Genomic DNA, 20,799 nt, shown 5'->3' with positions numbered 1-20,799 from the left:
CTCTTTGAACAGGTTTAGCGCCTTAGCTAATGCTACTCAGTTTTATTCAGCTATTTCCAAACTTTTGTTTCCCCTGAAAACTATGAATTAACCATAATCTTTTGCTACTGTCCTGGCACAGAGTCTGCCAACCGAGTTTTTTAATCATTACGTTTCTTACCCCAAACTGTCATAGGTCTGAGTAGACACATAAAAACTGGGATATTTTCTATTGACCGCTGTGCAATCTTGCTAGTCACTTGCATGAAAAAGCAGTCGCTATACCCCAAGTCACTGCCAGATCACTGAGCTCCCATTGTAAATGTTGACCTTTTGTGTTCTTATTTTTTGTTACTCCAAAGACAGTGGAGTTTACCTTTTTGTGAGGGGAATATAATAGGTGATTGTTTTGTTTTGTTTTGTTTTGTTTTGAGGAATAGCTTTAGCACAAATGGAAGACAGTCATAAGTATCAGGTGTGAAATCATTATAATTCTTTGATGTCTGCTGGATATGATCAGAACTGAAGCTGAAGTATTTCAGTGGGAATAAACGTTTACATTGTATTAGCAGAGATAATAATAAGAAATAAACATCCATTCAGTCATTTAACAAAAATAAAATAAAATTCATATGTAGACTTTCCATCCATTTTTGGAGCTAAAATATCCTCAAATCCGTCTTTTTGAACTGAAATTTGTCGAAACACATTTATGAATTTGCTAAAAATTCAGCTGCCACATTTCAGTGTTTTGCTGAGGAAGACAGAATCCCAAATAAAGTCAAGTGAAATACAGAGTAGCGAGTGCAGGATTGTAGATTCAGAGTTCGGATTTTGATGAATAATAAGTGATAAGTCAAACGAAAAGGTCTGAAAGTCGAAACGACAAACGTTAAGGGAAACAAATCCAGGTCTGACTCTGCTCCTAAAAGCAAAATCCAAACGGGGGAAGGTCCGGATCTCACGTCTCCCACAGACGCGCTGACAGTGTGGCGCGTTCGGCTCGAGGGAGAGCAGGGAAAGACGAGAGCGTCTCTTCTTCCCTCCTTTAAGACTCTCCTCTGTCCACGTCCACAGAAGAATGGATCTAATTAAACGCTGCACTCGTCATCGTCGCCAAAGTTTTGTGCCAAACGCGCTGCTCTGGTGGAGATGCGGGCGCACATGACTGGATGCGAGCAGCAGAGCGACTGGAGAGCCGCCTCCTCATTGGTCGGGGGGCCGACTTCTGACACGCAGACCAGAGACCCTCCTGCCGTATAAATAGGCCCGGTGCGACTTGATTGTTCCAGCATCACGGCTGCAGGCTTCTGCTCAGTTTGGAGTTACTCGCGTCACCACAACTGTATGCCTGCCTGAAGGTGGTTTGAAAAGAGGGGCACAGCAGCACAAGGAGTCTGCATGTCTGCGTAGACATGCTCAGCTTTGTGGATACCCGGATTCTGTTGCTGCTTGCAGTGACTTCATACCTAGCATCATGTCAATGTAAGTTCTCGCCTCTGCTCTTTGTCTTTGGCTGCTCTGATGGATATTTCCCCCCGCGCTGCTTGAGGAGCTCTGGACCCTACATCCTCACTGGGATTTTAGCTCGTGCAGAAGGATTTTTTCACTTCCATTTTCCAAGGATTTTCAGAGTTTTTTTTTTCACTTTTTACGAAAAAAAGTTTGTTTTCCGTTTAGAGCGTAGTCATTATTAAGTCTAGCAAACGAATATGAGGAGATATAGTCAATAAAGCAGGGGAATTTAGAGCTTCTCGCGAGGGTCGTTTATAAATGTTTGTGGGGCGTTGGACACATTGTTCCATTCGCGCATCCAGACTGTTGCGTGCGGTTCAAGAGCCGACAAGTGCGCCACCTGCTGGCTGTAGTTGCGAACGACCTTTTTTGGCACAACAACAAACATTTCTCATTTTTTAAGTACTATAAGAGTGGAATAAATGCAAAGTTTAACATGCGTTCTTGATTTTAGCAAATACATTTTAGCAAATGAATTCAACAAAATTAATATATTATTTGAACGTATACTGTTATGTCCAATAGATTGCTAAATATCCATTCAACAAGTCACCAATCGGTTCGTAAATATTCCTGTGTATTACCTCAAACGATGGGATCAAAACTTCAACGTCACATGCTGTGCTCAAGAGCGTCGCTGCGTGGTTAAAAGTTGACATTGCAAGTAAGGAGTCAGAGCCAACCTCACAATATTTGCCTTGAACTTGGGCCTGCAACAGAAATTAAATGCATCACTGAACTCATATAAATAACCAAAATATAATTACTTATTCAATGGTTCATATCAAAACTTGCATGCCCAGGATTAGCCATGGAGGAAAATCTGGTAGATGTTTGCTGGAAGGCCTGATGACCAACCATAGTTGAAGCATTTGGAAGTTTTTATTGAAGTTAACTTTGTGTTCCAAATCATCGATTTTTCAATGCAAATACTTTCCCTCTAAGTGGCATGCAATTGATGCATTGTAAAGGACGTCGTGACACCAGCTCTGGCCTGAGGGGATCAGGGACAACAGCACAGTCTATGATGAGCAACCAGTTGCATCTTCACATCATTGTACCAACACTGTAAAGCTGATGCCACTGTGTTCTAATGGAGTTTTCCCTTTTCTCCCCCCAACCTTCCTCGACTGTCTCTCCTCCATCTGCTCAATCCAACAGACGCGGTTAGTACACATGCATGCAGTCATGTTACTTTTACCTGGTCCATTCCTCCTCTGTCCTTCTTCTTTTAAAGTCCTCTGGAGCAGACTCTAGCAGGAATGAGCGACGATGGCAGAGTTCCTTTTGCTCCCAAGTTATTTCTCAGACCCTTCTTCCTTCCTGTCCCCGAACTAAAGTGTGTGCCATTGGCTAAAAAATGTGTGAATGAAAGGTAAAACCTCCAGAGCTGGGGCACTCTTGGGGCATGACACAAAGGATGTATTCTGAGGATAGCAGAGAGGGGCAGCTGACTCAGGGTCAGATTGAAACCCCTCACACTAACGTCAAGCAACTGAGGTCTGGTCTGGAATCAGCAGTTGAAAGATAACGTTTAAATTTGACAAATATGAACAAATGAAGATGAACAAATCACTTTGGTGAAGTTGTCGTTCAATATTACTCTTTAAGTACTTTACAATAGTTGTATTTCATTTCAACTTTCCAGACATCTTCGGAGGAAGGTTTTAAAAGCATCCTTTCCACTGTCTATGACTTTGTTTCCTTTGCATGAGCGTTCCAATGTGGCGACACCTTGTGTATGTTTTTCTGAGTGAACTTGAATGCTAAATATGATTATTATTAGTATAAGTGAGAATATATGACGTGGCTCAGCATGTGTGAGTTCAAATAGTTATGTTCTAAGAGTAATTATTTCAGAGTAACCAGCATTAGGTTTGATCTTGATGCTTAGATTTATGCTTTCTGCTGACGATGCGCTGCTTTTCACAGGGACCCAAAGGACCTCGAGGTGACAGGGTAAGCAGGAAATCTCTTGAACCGTTTTTACATAGTAATTTACAGTCCTGTTTTATTTATATATTTATTTAAAAAAAGCTCTGATATCATGGATGATTATTCAGTGTCATGTTTGTTTACTCGGCCTGACCTTTGAACCTTAATAAGCCCCACCCCTTTGTTTACGTTAGCAACTTATGATCCCCTTTAACTAGCAAAACCACGCTTTCAGGATTGCAAAAAAAATTATTTGATTTATCTTCTAGTGCATGTTGTGTTGACTACAAATACATGGATTATATTGTTAAATATGCACCTCTAACTGAACATCATGAAAGCAACCGGTGATAGTTAACTTATACACCTGTCCGACGCAGGGTCCCAAAGGCCCAGACGGAAAGGATGGCAGTCCCGGACTCCCTGGACCCCCTGGCCCACCTGGTGCCCCAGGACTTGGAGGAGTGAGTAAACCTATTATTTTTTCCTAAACTCAATCAAACTGACTAATAATAACAAAAAGCTCCATGACGTCTCCACCTGCTGCTGCTAACATGCTACAAACGTAAATGACAGTCCTGTTTACAATGTCTTACTTTTATGATTTACTCTCTTTCTCTGTCTCATTGTATGTATTATACAGTGCTTTAAAATCCTCAAATTCAGTGTATTTTTCGAAGCTAGTGCAAGGCTAAATGGCTAGCATGCTAGCTTGTGCTTCTGCAGTGCTTGGTGAAATGTGCTGTCGCTGTTATGTGTGGTTCCAGATAAGTGTCTGTGTGGGTATATTCAGTAGATTAAGACCTTTTCTTGTGTAACAGAACTTCGCTGCTCAGTATGATGGTGCCAAAGCTCCCGATCCCGGCCCTGGACCCGCGGTAAGCCCCCGGCATGTCACACATAGTTAGGGTAATATATGGACATTAATAGATTGAAGATTTATAAATTGTTATAGCTTTTTTTATTGTCTGATTTTGATGTCTGAGGTGACCTTATTCTTCTTTTCAGGGTCTGATGGGCCCAAGAGGACCTCCTGGACCTCCCGGACCCCCTGTAAGTTTTTGTTTATATTCAGTGTTGAATATGTTTTAGCCAAATGCAGCTTTACCAATTATTGTTTTCCTCTACAGGGTGCTCAAGGCCACACTGGACACCCTGGTGAGCCCGGAGAGCCTGGTCAGACCGTAAGATCACTCTTTTTTATTCATTTATTTAAATATTTTTTACAAATAAAGTTACAAATATACGTGCTTTCTGTCACTTAGGGCCCTCTCGGTCCCCGTGGACCCCCTGGACCTCCTGGCAAATCTGGCGACGATGTAAGTATATGAGCCGATTCATTTATTTTTGATTCTACTTATGTGTCTTGGGTGAACACAAGTTACTTGGGCTCATTGTTTGTGCAGTTTTGTGAGGCTGTTGTGTTCTGCTACAGGGCAACAATGGCAGACCTGGCAAGCCTGGAGACAGAGGAACCCCTGGCGTTCAGGTGTGTTTCCAGCCTGGAAGTTTACAACCAAATAACTCAAAAAAGACCGGAAAATTAAACGATATCTTTCCCGTTGCAGGGAGCTCGTGGATTCCCCGGAACCCCTGGACTTCCAGGAATGAAGGGACACAGAGTAAGTACCAGCAAGAGATTGAACATGAACAGAGCTTCCTTTTATATAATAGTTTTATATGGGTCTGTGTTCACTGCCATTATCTCTCTCCTGACATCACTTCTCTATTTCAGGGTTACAATGGTATCGATGGACGTAAGGGAGAGCCTGGCGGTGCTGGTGTCAAGGTAAAGTGGATTCATCTTTTTCACTCAGAAAAATTGAATATAAGTTATCAAATATATATTCAATGATATGTTGTGTTTTAAAACAACCAGGGTGAAACTGGTGCTCATGGCGCTGCTGGAAGTCCTGGACTCGCTGTAAGTCTCCGATTCGATTTGTCAAGTTGTATAAGTATCTGACTTGAAGTGGACTTAGCCTCTGGTTTTTCCACATAGGGAGCTCGCGGTATGCCCGGTGAGAGAGGTCGTGCTGGCCCTGCTGGCCCTGCTGGTGCCCGTGGTGCTGATGGCAATACTGGACCTGCTGGCCCTGCTGTATGTTGAACTCAGAACGTCTATAACAAAACATTGAATTTTTTTCACATTTGTCTTTGTCTTTTTGAATGTATGCTAACTTGGCAACTCTTCACAGGGTCCCAATGGTGCTGCTGGTCCCCCTGGCTTCCCAGGCGGTCCTGGACCCAAGGTAAGTCTGAAGTTGCTATATATTGCGTTGAACAAAAACAATAATAATAATTCCATGGGTGCAACATTTACAAATCGAATTGAACTTAAACAAAATGAATGACTTGTTTGTTTACATTCTCATCAATGATTCTTCCTGTCAACCATCCACAAAATGTCTTTGCTCTTTTCCAGGGAGAGATTGGACCTGCTGGTGCTACTGGCCCATCTGGACCTCAGGGAGCTAGAGGAGAGCCTGGTCCCAATGGTGCTGTCGGTCCCGTTGGTCCCCCTGTAAGTAGAAACAAACCTTCAAAAATAGGAGCAAGATTATTAGCATTAAAGAAAAGTTATCTGTTTCCATCTTTTCCAAGCGCCACTAGCGATGTACTACATGTATTCTCATGGTGACTGTGTTAACTACCTTTTTAGGGTAACCCTGGTGCCAATGGTCTGAACGGAGCCAAGGGAGCTGCTGTAAGTACTTGCAATTGTTCAGTCATTCAACTTCATTTCTGCTAATATTCTTAAACATAAAACCTGTTTTAAAGCACAAATTGCACATCAATGTGTAACTAGATATATCTGAAATAAAAATGTTCCCCAATTTCTAATCTCAAGTCGACCTCAATATTGTCTATGGCATCATGCGATGGTCATTTGCTCACACAAGCTTACCTGGTCGTGTTTCTCCGCTGTAGGGTGTTCCTGGAATTGCTGGTGCTCCTGGTTTCCCCGGACCAAGAGGAGGTCCTGGACCTCAGGGACCTCAGGGTGCTGCTGGTCCCAGAGGCCTGTCTGTAAGTTCACCTCGATGTACTCACATTTCCCTGGTGGAAATCCTCTTCTATTTACTGACGCCATCGCTCTGTGTTTTTAGGGAGATCCTGGCATTCAGGGAGTGAAGGGAGATACCGGACCCAAGGGAGAGCCCGTAAGATTCTATGATACTTTCGCTGACTAAGAGTCTGGTTTTCTTGTGGATAAGTGTAGTTTAAAATCCTCTTTCTTCTTCAGGGTAACTCTGGACCTGCTGGACCCCCCGGACCTCAGGGTGAGGAGGGCAAACGTGGAAATTCTGGTGAGCCCGGTGCCACTGGCCCAGCTGGAAACCGTGGAGCAAGAGTGAGTGCTGGTCAATAATCCCAGGCCTCGGCTATAATTCGGGAGTTTTTAACTGACTCATGTCACCTGCAGGGCGCTCCTGGCAGCCGTGGAATGCCTGGTTCTGAGGGAAGAACCGGACCTATTGTAAGTGTTTTCTTGGGATATGTATGAACTTATGTATGAGCTTCAAATCAAAGGCGACTTGCTGATCCTGTCTTGTTTACATCACACAGGGCATGCCTGGCGCCCGTGGTGCCACTGGCTCTGGTGGACCCCGTGGACCCCCTGGAGATGCTGGTCGTGCTGGTGAGCCCGGTCCTGCTGGTCTTAGGGTGAGTTACTGTGACTACGTATAAGCAGAACCCTTCTGTAATGCAACTTCTGATTCACTGTACAAGTCGCAACAATAGCAGAACAGATCCAAACTCAGGAAGAAACACACTCAGTGACTCCTTCCTGCTCCGTGGACGTCCCCTCCACACCTGCCATTCAATAGCTTGCTAGTTATGACCCAAGCCTTGTCAAAAGTACAAAAAATGAAAGAAGTCATGAGAATTCAGAAGGCTAATCCATCAGATGCTGTCAGCTACAATCCAGACGCAAAAGTGCACCTGCCTTTATAGATGGACATGTAAGAGATGAAAAGAAAACAAGGCTGGATCAACCTCGTGTTTCTGCAGGAGCTTTCTGGCTCTTTGTGATGATGTCATCAGGTCTAGTTTGTGTTGAAAATATGAGATGTGTGCAGGAGGAGAGGAATGGCCAGAGGAGCTGAGTGTGACATGTACACCGAATTCTGTATATTATAAATATACATGCTTTTTGATTATGATGAATAGCCATCGAATATAGACATGTGACCAAACTGGTTTTTTTTTTCATGAAATGAAAGGCTACTTTAGAATTGGATTAAAACCTGATTTGACATTTGCTATAAGGCAATTTTGACTAAAAGTATGCAGCAGTATGGAAAACACTCATATTTTCTGACACAATATTATGAATCAACAAAAACAATATACAGACAATATAAATGTCCATTATGGAAACACTACATTCAGATCAAAGTAAATCACCTGTGTGTAATACTGGATATTTTATGGCACGTTCTGAATGTTGTGAATGAATACCTGACCCCCCCTAAGTTACTTAGTACTTTTTCCTTCAAAATTAAAGACAAAATAAAAATACAAACATAAATAAATCCAAAACAAAGACATGAACCGGCTTCCTATAATTTCTTATCAAATATAAAAATTGATTTCAAGTATTAGTTTCTGAATTGAATCAGTTTGGTAACACAACTTTGGTATTTTTGTTGCTGAGAAACAAAATGTGATCATCATAAAATGCATTTATTATCGATGTTTTCCCGCTTAGAGTTTGATCCCACTGCACTTGCCTTGTTTTTCTCTGGCCACTCCATCTTGAAATAGAGAAGAAAAAACAACCTGAGAATGACTCCTGACCAATGACGCAGAAATAAATCTGTTTTAATTATTATATACCTACAATCACTCAAAAAAGGGAACGTTTGTGATGCAATATGATTTACAATGGTGTCATTATTGATCCATTCCCATATTTCAGGGTATGCCAGGAAGCCCCGGAAGCACTGGACCCCCAGGAAAGGAGGGACCTGCTGTAAGTAAAATACATCTGTAACAGTGTCTGTGAAATGTGCACTTTCACATTGGCCTCATCCGCCCCCTGCTCCAGGGCGCCGCCGGACAAGACGGACGCACCGGTCCTCCTGGCCCAACTGGACCCAGAGGTCAGCCTGGAAACATTGGCTTCCCCGGACCTAAAGGACCTTCTGTAAGTCCAAAGAAAAGCACTCCTTCGGCGTGTTATTTGGAAGTGATGATCCTAATCTGACCCTAAACTAGGGCGAGGCAGGCAAGCCTGGTGAGAAGGGAGGCACTGGCCCCACTGGACTGAGAGTAAGTCAACTGCACGCTTGAATATCGGGTCGACTGCAGGGTATCTAATGGTTCTGTGTGTAGGGACCACCTGGACCTGACGGCAACAACGGACCTGCCGGACCTGTTGGACCAAGCGTGAGTGTGTTTTGTATGTGCACAAATACCAGCAATGAGATTTTACTTGACCAAACGTCTCTCTGCTTTTGTATCACAGGGTGGTCCTGGTGATAAGGGAGAGCAAGGACCCTCTGGAGCTCCTGGCTTCCAGGTATTAAATACACAAGTTCATCAAAATGAGTATAATAATAATAAATGTAATAAATAAGTCCCCGGAGTTTAATACGCTGCTAAGGGTGTTGCATATCTGGTAGTTTAGTTTGTTTATATTGAATTATGGTCATGAAAAATAAATCTTACCAATCATGGATTTGTTTTTTTGAATAGTAAATCTGCCTTTTTCAGTAGTATTAGAACTATGATGCCTGTATTGTTATTCAACTTTGGCATTTTCTCTTTTTATTGATTGAACCAAAACCTTTGACACAAGTCACAAACAATTGTTCTGAGACCTACGTGAAGTTCAGGTTTATGTTTAGGGCACCTCTTCTCAATTGCGTATACTGTAAACTTGTTTTTCATTGATTAAAAATTATCTTTCTTATTCGCTTATATTGAGCAAACCCTAAAGACATTTGACAGATAACGTCAGCACTGAAAATTAGTGGCAGCAAAGATGCACGTTCCACCTTGTATTCAATGAATGTGGGATGACTTGGATTTAGCTCTTGTTTTCATGGAATAAAATGTAGATCATTGGTGTTTTTAGGGTCTGCCTGGACCCGCTGGAGGCGCTGGAGAGGCCGGCAAGCCTGGAGAGAGAGTAAGTCTTACAGCACACAGATTATATTAGTGCCATGCTAAGTATATTTTATATCAATATTTTTAGTAGAAATGTCATGTAAAGAGTGTTTGTTTACCTATAAATGCATGTTTATTTGTATGTGCATTTTTGCATTTGCTGTGCATTTGATTGTTTTGTTGATGTGTTTTTGTTTTTCTGGTAAACTATAAATAAAATCTAATTTGAGATCCTGTATATTTTAGCACAGAATCGAATGTCAATTTTTTTTTTTTTAGTTTAGTCTTAATTGTTTAGAAGTGTTGCTTGAATTTTGGAGAGGTTATTTTGACTGCATTAAGCCTGTTCTGTTTGTCTTCTTCGCCTTTGTGTCTTGCATTGCATATTGTGTTTGCAGGTCATGAATTTGCTCTTTATATTAATTTAATTTGGAACCTGTATTGGAATTAGGGAGGTTTCTTTTGTTTATCCTCTTATTTAAATGCTCATTCTATACTAATAATTTTCCTTTTTTTGTTTTTGTTGTTTTTTTTCTGTTAAAGTAAGACTTTTACACTTAATGGATCCTGCATATTTATTATTATTATTATTATTATTATTGTTATTATTTAGAGTTTTTTCTGACACCTGTTTCCTTGCCGGCCATCCACTGACCATTTCCTATTTTGTTCTACAGGGTATCCCTGGAGACCAGGGAGTCGCTGGCCCTGCTGGAGTTAAGGTAGGTTTCTCTTTCTATTTTTAATAAGAACTTACACATTAAATTCATGAAATCAGCAGTGTGCAGGACACAGTTATCTTTGGCTGACTGGATCTTTATCTTCTGACAGGGAGAGCGTGGTAACCCCGGTTCTGCCGGTCCTGCTGGACCTCAGGGACCAATGGGATCTCGTGGACCCGCTGGACCTGCGGGTACCGATGGTGGCAAGGTACACTGAAACTGACATGATTGTCCAAACTCTCTTCTATTGCATAACTGAAACTAGCGAGAAACAGTTAAAGATGGACTGGAACCATCAGAGTGGGCTGAACTACACACAAGATGCAAGCTAGCATTAGCATTTAGCCTACCCCCACTCCCTGGTGTTTATTGTTATGAATAGTACGATGGAAATGGTCATCCGTTTGTGACTGTAAAATAAATAACTAAACAATAATAATAAATAATGCTGTATAACACCCTTAATACCATGTCACAAATTGCTTAACAAAATTAAAACAATTAAACATGACACAGATTAAAAGACGGCGTAAAGCACAATAAATATAAAACAGAAGCAGAATAAATGCTATCTGACTAAAAAAATGATCATTTAAGTATGATTATTTGTGGGGTTAAAAATGTCATCTTTATTTGTATTTCTGCTTAGAATTCTATAATGTAATTTTATATATATATATATATATATAAATTATTGTATTTTGTGTGTCTGCAAGTGGCTGTTCTTTCATATTTAGACTCAGACTTTCTTTATTGCCATTGCACAAAAACATATCACTATATTATGGCAACGGCACTTCGGTCTGAGGCCTTCGGTTTCCAAAAACAAAAACTATATGTCCAAAAATGAATAAATATCAGATAAATACTTATTAGATGGTGTACAACCAAAAAAAAATTTATATGCGACAGACCTCTTCGTTTATGCTGCCCTTTTTTCCTATACATTTTTGACATCACAATAATCTCTTTGCTAATGTTTTTTTCCCAGAAAACTTTGCATTTTTAATTATCACGCTGTGAACATAAGTATAAATTGGAGCATTAGGCATTCAACTCATAGTTTGTGACAAAATGAGGACACTAAACAGCAATGAATATTACATGAGAATTGTTACATCAGTGCTTTGTCAGAAAAGTGAAGATGAGTATTTTATTTGTCTTCCCTTTCTTAAACAGTGTGTGAAAGAAACATAAAAATGCAAAAACGTTTTTTGCAGAACTAATCTGCAGAACTTGTGTGTCTTACAGAAATTATTTGTTCACTAAATGAATTATTTAATATATATTTTTAAAGACCTTGATAAAATATAATGAGAGGGGGACAATTCATCCCTGAAACATTAAAAATGCTGGGACATATTTATTGAGATAACTAAGCTAAAGTGTTATTTTTAGTTATTTTTGGTTATGTGGGAGACATACACTGGATTAATCTACTGACCCTTACAGCTGCACATTAGACGTATTTTCTTGCTGTGTAGCAGATACTACATTGCAACCAGTCGCACTGTGCTCTGTCTAAAACGTAGATGTGCTTGCTGCTGTGATGCTGTGTGATGTTAGAATAATGTGATATAGAGATACTGACTCAACAATACCATTCTTGATCAGTGATAAATGTCTTGGTAAAATAAATACACATGCTCGATTTGGATATTTAATATAGTTTTTTCTATTTCTGGATGAGCATTAGTATCATTTGCATCTTGTGTGATGGTTCTCTCAAGCTTCTCATCAGCGGGATTGTTGTCTGACCTCAGGGAGAACCCGGACCTGCTGGAGCTGCTGGTGCTGCTGGACATCAGGGACCCGGTGGAATGCCCGGAGAGCGTGGAGCTGCTGGTACCCCAGGACCCAAGGGAGAGAAGGCGAGTGGCTTCCTCTAAAAAGATCTATATTTTGTATATGTGAAAGTGGTGCATTAACAGCACCTTCCTGTCTTGTAACGTTCTCCCCATCTTACAGGGAGAGGTTGGACACAAAGGCCCTGACGGCAACGCTGGCAGAGATGGTGCCCGTGTAGGTTTTTCATTAGATACATGCTAGAGTGGCAAAAACAAGAATAGGTGTTTTCTAACGATCTTGTGATTTTTAGGGTCTGCCTGGACCCGCCGGACCCCCAGGACCAACTGGAGCCAACGGAGATAAGGTATCTGCTGCAGAATTCCCACCAACAGGAGCATATATCTACTACACAACCTCTGTTACCCTGTAATATTATATTTTTCAGCATCAATATTCCATTTAGCACAAGGTTGAAAATATTTTCTGAGATCCATCAAGTGACCAGTCATTTCTATCTAGGGTGAGAGTGGATCATTCGGACCTCCCGGACCCGCTGGACCCCGTGGATCTTCTGTAAGCAGTGGTACATCTAAGACGCCAAGTTTTGGTGAGCGTGATGTCACTAATGTGAATGAATTACCTCCCCTACAGGGAGAGCGTGGAGAGGTCGGACCCGCCGGACCTGCCGGATTCGCTGGACCCCCTGTGAGCAAATCTTTCTCATGTTGCTGAGCACGACAGGTGCACATCAGCCACATATTGATCCCGGCCTGTTGTGCTACCACAGGGTGCCGATGGTCAGCCCGGCGCTAGAGGAGAGCGTGGACCTGCTGGAGTCAAGGGAGAAGTTGGACCCAGTGGCCCTGCTGGACCCGCTGGACAATCTGGACCCGCTGTGAGTACTTCATCGCTTCAACAGCATATTAAATATGAAAACATGAAGCAGTCTGTGAATCAGTGAAAAATGCTATAATGCTAAAATGCATCCATTTTGAATTTTGCACAGGGACCCGCTGGCCCTGCTGGACCCGCTGGTGGCCGTGGAGAAAATGGTCCTCCTGTAAGTAAAGCCATGTTTATCCTGTCGAAATACTTTAGAGGCTCAAGCTTGATGCTAAACGTCTTAACTCTTGAATGAAGGCAAAAGCCTGATCCGAATTTCGAGCCTGATAATGTGATGTGAAGGTAGCTTTTCAGTAAATAAATCAATTCTTAATGTGTGTGGAGAAAGGATAATAATAAGCAACCACCATAACCCCCAGTTAGTTATGTATTTCTCACCTCTCTGGCTGCTCTTCTCATGCTGGGTTTGACTGTAACCACTTCTGTCTGATGTCAGGGTCTGACTGGTTTCCCTGGCTCTGCTGGCAGGATGGGCACCGCTGGTCCCGCTGTGAGTACATCCCTTTTTTCCCCCCATATTAACTGCACCAGAGTGTCCGGTTATTTTTTGTTATAAAGTTTACAGGATGGAGTTTTTTATTTGGAGTAGTGACCCCATTTGTGTTGCACTGAGCTGGACTCAACTGTCTGTTCTAAACAAGCCAAAATGTAGATAGTGCCAATCGAATCAAGGCATTTTGTTGAACGCAAAAAACAAACGCTTCTCAAAAGTGTTCTCACACTGCAGTTAAAAGCAGACCTTCTGAGACATTCCTCCTGAAGCCTTATTACCGTTGGCTCAAGTGTTTGTGACAGCATGCTTGAGTGGATTTTAAAAAATCAGCATCACTGAAATGGTATTTGGAGATATAAGTCGGGTAGATGCAACTCCTCTCTATTTAAATTGAGTGTTTTGAATTCATCATGTCAGTTTAATTATTGTGTTTATTGTAACTAAATAAACCTTATCGAAATTACTCACTAGAAAAGCCTAATAAATAGTTATAGTATTTAATAGTTATTTACTTATTTCACCTTTTTCTCATAGCATTTTATGGAATCGTTTGTCTCTGGTAGTGTGGTTAGTATAATGAGGAGATGAGCACATGGCAGTGCAGTGTGACATGCATCCCATCGTGTATATCTGACTACTGATCTCTTTTCAACCAAGGGTATCGTTGGTCCTCCTGGACCAGCTGGTCCCGCTGGTAAGGACGGTCCTCGTGGTGCTCGTGGTGATGCCGGTGTCGCCGGCCCTCCTGGAGAGCAGGGTATCTCTGGACCTCCTGGTGCACCTGGAGACAAGGGACCCTCTGGTGAATCTGGACCTGCTGTAAGTTTGGACCACTGTTATCACTGAGTATGGTTTAAATACATAGATTTTTTTTCATGTCTTCTGTGTCTGCATTTAGGGACCTCCTGGTGCTCCTGGCTCTTCTGGCCCTCTCGGTCTTCAAGGATACGTTGGTCTGCCTGGTGCTCGAGGAGATCGCGGTATCCCTGGTGGTGCTGGTGCATCTGTAAGTACTGAGCAATTCTAAAAGTCACTACCACAGAAAATGACTTGAACATTACTGAGATGTTTTGAAAAATATCTAGCATAAGACTTGACCACTAAGTCCCATTGATGTGTTTACTGGCTTAAGTGAGTGTGTAGGAAGCCTGGTTTGCACCGACTCCCATCTTGTCGTTCTCATCAAGTCACTTGTCACTGACAGTTGTTCTCTTTCGTGACAGGGAGAGACTGGTAGAGTTGGACCTACTGGTGCCCCTGGAGCCCGTGGTCCTCCGGGCAACATCGGTCTGCCTGGTATGACCGGACCTCAGGGTGAGGCTGGACGTGAGGTAAGCTATCACTGATAAAGCTGTTGTACCTTTTTTATAACCATTTATTTTGAAGCGTTTTTTTTTTTTAGATGAATATTAAATCCGAGAATGTTTACAGACCAAGGCACCACATCTTGTTGTCAACTGAACAATTATTATATTTGAAAGAGGTTCATACTATTGTGCAGTACAAAGCCTATTTCATCTTTGAACATTTTTATACCCCAAACCCAAAATATACGTCCTGACATTACTATACTGTATTTTAGTATGCCGAAAATCCTGAAATCTCCATTTACAAGGAAAAGTATAGAGATTAAAAAGACATTAGTTACATAGGGGTGTCAGTTGGTAGTGTTTACAGCAGATTTTTTTTTTATTTCTTATTTTTTAAATAATCAGTTTGCAAAGAAACTAACAATATAATGAATTTCAATGCTAGTTCTTCCATTTCTAAGATAAATAAATATATATTTGATGATGATGCTGATGTGACATGTTTTATTATGTCTAATATTGTACATTATCATCTAAAATGTACAGTCATGAATCAGAACAAAAGTTCATGCTGGTTTTATTGTGAACTCTACACTATATTTATTTCAAACAGCTGCAAAAACATCACCATGTTGCTTCTCATACACAGGGTAGCCCTGGCAACGATGGACCCCCTGGCCGTCCCGGTATTGCTGGATTCAAGGTACAGCCAGTCTCACACTGAATGGATCTGACATTGTTGGGGTCAGATTAGTAACCGGTAACTTGTCATGTTTAGGGAGACCGTGGTGAGCCTGGACCCGCTGGTTCCATGGGAGTTGCTGGATCCCCCGGCCCTGCTGGACCCAGCGGACAGGCTGGCAGACCCGGAAACCGTGGAGAGTCTGTAAGTTTGACGGAGACGCAACTCCATCTTTCCTTTGTGAGATAGATGACGGCTCAACTTCCATTCCAAATATCATTGTAGGGTGCTGGTGGACCTTCTGGACCTGTTGGACCCGCTGGAGCCAGAGGTGCTGCTGTGAGTATCATTTAGAACTCTTTTCTTTTTTCAATAGATTCTCAAATATGAACACGTGTGATTCCTTTTTCTCAGGGACCCGCTGGAGGCCGTGGTGAGAAGGGAGTTGCTGGAGAGAAGGGAGAGAGAGGAATGAAGGGTCTCCGTGGACATCCTGGTCTCCAGGGAATGCCAGGACCTTCTGTAAGTAGCTACATACGTACTGAGACACAGTATAATTTGAGCCTGAAACTTACGACTGAAACTTACCCCACTTAGGGTCCCTCTGGTGATACTGGACCTGCTGGCCAAAACGGACCTGCTGGACCTAGAGTGAGTACACGACACCGACACGTCCTGTTTTATGATGGCTCTAAACCTTATGTCTGGATGTCATCCTCAGGGCCCTGCTGGACCTCACGGACCTCCTGGTAAGGATGGTAGAGCTGGTTCCCACGGACCTATCGGTAGCCCTGGTGCTCGTGGTCCCCCTGGACAAGTTGGACCTTCTGTAAGTAAAGAAACGTCAGAAAACATTCTAATCGTTTTTTGTAAAGAAAAGCTCAAAGTTTACAAGAGCATTGCCGCTTTCTTTCGACTCAGGGTCCCCCTGGATCTCCTGGTCTCCCTGGACCTCCCGGCCCCGCTGGTGGTGGATACGATGTGTCTGGATATGATGAGTACAGAGCTGACCAGCCTGCCCTGAGAGCCAAGGACTTTGAGGTTGATGCCACCATCAAGTCCCTCAACACCCAGATTGAGAACCTGCTTACCCCCGAGGGATCCAGGAAGAACCCTGCTCGCACATGCCGTGACATCAAGCTCAGCCACCCCGAGTGGAGCAGCGGTAGGTGGAAGGAGTCAAAGCAAACGTTTCTGTCAGATTGTCAGAGAGGCCGAGCAGCGGTCAAGCTTGTTGTGTCCTGCAGGATACTACTACATCGACCCCAACCAGGGATGCATCAATGATGCCATCAAGGTCTTCTGCAACTTTGACACCCGTGAGACCTGCGTCTTCGCCCACCCTGCCAGCATTGCCAAGAAGAACTGGTACAGAAGCACAGAGGACAAGAGGCACGTCTGGTTCGGAGAGACCATCAATGGTGGAACCGAGGTGAGTGTTTAGAGAGACCAGTAAGCTGCTCATCACGCTGCTCTTCGTGGAGAAAAGACACCTTAGGCATCAAATGTTTACTTGTAAGTTTGACTTAGTAGAGTGCAAGCAGCTTGGTCATTCATGGGCATCTTCCTCTGTTGAATTGCCCAGAGACAACTTTACAACTTCACAAAAAGTGTAGGTTTCATGTGCGCAATATTCATATTTCTTGCATCATTTTTTTTTTTTTTTTTTTTTACAGTTTACCTACAACGACGCCACACTCAGCCCCCAGAGCATGGCCACTCAGCTGGCTTTCATGCGCCTCCTGTCCAACCAGGCCAGCCAGAACATCACCTACCACTGCAAGAACAGCGTCGCCTACGTGGATGCCAACAGCGGCACCATGAAGAAGGCGGTGGCTCTCCTGGGCTCCAACGATGTTGAGCTGAGGGCTGAGGGCAACAGCCGCTTCACCTACACCGTCCTGGAGGATGGCTGCACTGTGAGTGTTCGCTGACTTCCCCCTCAATAGTCTCGGTTTCAGTCAGTCAGGAACGGGACAAGAGTCAGTCCTGGGATTATAACAGTCGATACAAGTGTGTCTCCATATCTCCTTCTACTGTATGTTTTGGTCGATTCTTAGAAAAGCATTAAGATTTTTTAAAGTCTAAATTGAACATTTTTTCAACCAGATATTGCAGTGCACAGGAATGTAAATCCCATACGCTGCTAATTCAACATGAATTCCAGGTGGCACATTTCAGGAACTGGAGGTCATTTCTATGTACAAAGAAATACTTAAATGACTGTCAAGGTTTCAAACCTATCTTATTATAAAGGTGGAATTGAAGCTGAAAAACTGGCCGCTCTTGTTACTACAGGGTCATTTTGACGTCTGTTGAAGTGTCAAATAAGTTTGAGCAAACCAACCCTAACGCTCTCCTTCACCCCTCCGCAGAGTCACACTGGTCAATGGAGCAAGACAGTGATCGAGTACAGAACAAATAAACCATCTCGCCTTCCCATCCTCGACATTGCACCTATGGACATTGGTGGAGCTGATCAGGAGTTTGGTTTGGACATTGGCCCAGTCTGTTTCAAATAGACTCATGATAAATTAACACCAAAAAAGAGAGAAAGAACGAAAAAATGAAAAATCTCTGCCCTTCTATCTGTTTTTTTAATGCTGATTTCTCTCTGCGCATCCACTTGCTTAAGATGGGCACCAATCGGAGAGGACTGAATGGACTGAGCAAAGCATTTGTGCAATGCAAATTAATACAGACACCCAAAGGGACGCGGGGAAACACCTTGTTGTAGGACATCATGTCATCCTTTTTGTAAAAAATAAAAGAAGTGTAATAAAAACGCTGAAAGTATGCATCACTTTGTGGTCTTTGTATATCTTCCAAAGAGGAGGTTTAAAACCACAATTTCCATGAAAATAAGGTTTAAACTACCTCATGCCACGACTTCTAGTGCTATTGGGTCCACAACCGAGATGTTCAGACTTCAAACGCTTCGAGTTTAGTCCCGTCGTATCGGAAGGTGCTCATTTGCTTGAAGCGGTGATTTTATGGTGCTAACATGCAGCTGTGGAGCAAAACCACTCTTTTTACTGTATTACTTTGCATTGACAGTCGAAGAGTCGTACACTCGTCTCCTGATGCGCTCCCACTTTAAGCAGGTGGAATGTTCTTAAATCTCATGTCTGGTTTTTCTTCTGTCCTACTTTATTTGGTTCTCTTTTTTTGTTTAGTTTTTTTTTTTTTTTTTTTCTGCAGTTTTCTCACATACAGTGTTCATACTGGCAGCGCACCCTTCCCCAAATTCACAATGGTTCTTAGACGGCCTCTGTCTCTTTCTCTCAAAAAAATGACACCACAAAGTCTATTGTACCTATTTTGTATATGTGAGATGTTTAAATAAATTGTGAAAAGTTCTGAAATAAAGCATGTCCAATGTTCCAAAACCCACTACTCGGTGATTTAAGTGCTTTTCCTGAATGAACGACACCAGCTGACATGTGTCAGTAGAGTTTTGGTTTCAATGGCGATGTCTCTGTGCATCTTCATGCGGTGGAATTTGGTCTTGTTTCGCAGCCCCCTCCCTTCCCCTGACAACAGTACATCCTGGTTTGAATGTACAGTAAATTCTGTTCACTATGTCCATGCCAATGTGTGATTACTAAAGTGCTTTGTTTCTTGTAAATATGCATCCTCTCGTTTTGCTTGTCGCGTATTACAGCTTTTGCATCCAAATAAATTTCTGTGATTTGGATCGAGGCTTATATTCCTTATGTAAACGGCATATTACCTCTTTAATCGCTTTACATGCAACTGAATTTCAAAAGTACAAATACGTTTAACAGATTTAACATCAAACGTTTTAGAATATTATTCTTATAATGTTAAAGCCAATAAAAGTGAGATTAATTAATTCAAGTAAAAAAAAGGCTCATTTTGTTCTAACTCAGCTAAAAATGATTTTTTTAAAATGAATGAATGAACGTGTAATCGCTTCAAAATCATGTCGTGACATTGACATGTTGTCAATATAAAAAATGGAAAAAAAGTATTCAGAATACTACTACAACTAATAGAACACACAAGATAAAAGTTATTAAAAAAAAAGCGTGCGAGCTCAAAGAGCTACTGAAGTAAAACGAATATATTTCAATTATTTATTTTAATGATTATTATTTAATTTAAAAATGATCATTGACCATGCTTTTCCTCCCGCTCTGTTTTGACCGAACGCTTTCAGGCGGAATTGTAATACTTTCACCTGCCTTTAGAGGGCAGCAGAGGTCTTTTGGGGGTTTCACAACAGACGAGGTAAAATCTGGAGTTTTGCACACAGTCCTGTAACTCGTCCTTTCGATTCGTCCTTTCCGCTGCAGTATCGCTTTTGAACGGAAGGGGGCAGCGGAATTACATTACAGTTCGTTTCATGAATAACCGTTGAAAATATGAGAGCTTAATCTTTTCTTTTTAATAGTAAGTTAGATATATTATATAAAAATATATATAATAAATATAAAATAAAATAATAGTATTTTAATAATTTATTTTAATATTTTGTTTTTTAATAAAAGGCCGATAATGGAAAACTGATGAATCAGACGACAAGATTTATAGATGCCAAATGGTTTGGGCGCAAACCACCACACCCGCGGTCGTTAAACATCGAAAGTACAATAAAAAATATGAGCCATGTGACATCTGTCAATAAAGATAAAGATCGTAAATCAGAATTTCCATCCGTGACGCCTTACACCTCCGTCCACGACCTTTAATCTTTAACAGCAGCCTCTCAACTGTTGACAGTTTTACTGTCAACAGTTGAGAGGCTGTTTTACTTCTTCACATGTCTAATTACTATCATCCAAAAACTTTGCAAATGTCGACTGATCTCATGAAAAGGTTTCCAAGGGTTGAAGATAAATAAAAGCAGGTGAGGAGATCTCTTTAAATCCTAATAGGAATTGATATTGGGAACCTGACCAGGACTAGCAGAGGTATGAATGTGGTTCAAAGCAAGATATGATTTCCTGGTACAGTTGTGTTACTATCCATTAAGTTGAACAGTACATTTGGTCCAAAGATCCCTGATGTCAGCCTCCATTCATCGGCACCAGTGAAAGAAAGTCAAGCTGAAGAAGGGATCTCATCACCTGTTTAAGTGGCCCCAAGCCATGTCTCATTACGCAGAACCAACCCCCCAATTTTCCAGTCTGACTTGAATCATGAATATCTGCAAACGCCTTTTGTTGCTTTCTATTCTCGTGCCTTTGTCCGAGGACGTTTGAAACCTGCAGATCTGGTTCCACTGAGTCATGACGTGCCTTCAAGGATCATCGCTTTGTTCCTGACTCTAAGGAAGTGGCTCTTTCCTTTGTCAACCAACTGCTCCGGCCACATTCTGCTCCTCCA

The 20,799-nt window shown here is 41.9% G+C and overlaps 1 protein-coding gene across 1 annotated transcript; it reads left to right on the top strand.

Moving 5' to 3' along the window:
- Window positions 1-1,260: 1,260 nt before the first annotated feature.
- col1a2 (collagen, type I, alpha 2) lies at window positions 1,261-18,243 on the top strand. The gene is made up of 50 exons (XM_053863759.1): window positions 1,261-1,464; window positions 2,656-2,660; window positions 3,427-3,453; window positions 3,810-3,893; window positions 4,251-4,307; window positions 4,438-4,482; window positions 4,560-4,613; window positions 4,695-4,748; window positions 4,865-4,918; window positions 4,998-5,051; window positions 5,165-5,218; window positions 5,309-5,353; window positions 5,432-5,530; window positions 5,628-5,681; window positions 5,855-5,953; window positions 6,092-6,136; window positions 6,361-6,459; window positions 6,540-6,593; window positions 6,677-6,784; window positions 6,857-6,910; window positions 7,000-7,098; window positions 8,357-8,410; window positions 8,486-8,584; window positions 8,656-8,709; window positions 8,773-8,826; window positions 8,906-8,959; window positions 9,518-9,571; window positions 10,227-10,271; window positions 10,381-10,479; window positions 12,035-12,142; window positions 12,240-12,293; window positions 12,370-12,423; window positions 12,579-12,632; window positions 12,711-12,764; window positions 12,847-12,954; window positions 13,066-13,119; window positions 13,399-13,452; window positions 14,113-14,274; window positions 14,354-14,461; window positions 14,679-14,786; window positions 15,415-15,468; window positions 15,544-15,651; window positions 15,733-15,786; window positions 15,862-15,969; window positions 16,045-16,098; window positions 16,169-16,276; window positions 16,369-16,612; window positions 16,695-16,879; window positions 17,124-17,366; window positions 17,823-18,243. Exons 1-50 carry the CDS (start codon window positions 1,395-1,397, stop codon window positions 17,967-17,969), a joined length of 4,050 nt encoding a protein of 1,349 aa, XP_053719734.1. The 5' UTR covers window positions 1,261-1,394; the 3' UTR covers window positions 17,970-18,243.
- Window positions 18,244-20,799: the final 2,556 nt, after the last annotated feature.

The sequence above is a fragment of the Synchiropus splendidus genome, chromosome 4 (genome assembly GCF_027744825.2).
Source record: "Synchiropus splendidus isolate RoL2022-P1 chromosome 4, RoL_Sspl_1.0, whole genome shotgun sequence".
NCBI classification, from domain to species: Eukaryota; Metazoa; Chordata; class Actinopteri; order Syngnathiformes; family Callionymidae; genus Synchiropus; species Synchiropus splendidus.
This window is presented reverse-complemented; position numbering and strand designations above follow the sequence as displayed.

Bases quoted from the DNA above. Each gene is read 5' to 3' on its own strand.
- col1a2 (XM_053863759.1), top strand. From the start codon at position 1,395: ATGCTCAGCTTTGTGGATACCCGGATTCTGTTGCTGCTTGCAGTGACT. The intron at 4,308-4,437 runs GTAAGCCCCCGG...TCTTCTTTTCAG, and splicing joins ATCCCGGCCCTGGACCCGCG to GGTCTGATGGGCCCAAGAGG. The intron at 10,272-10,380 runs GTAGGTTTCTCT...ATCTTCTGACAG, and splicing joins CTGGCCCTGCTGGAGTTAAG to GGAGAGCGTGGTAACCCCGG.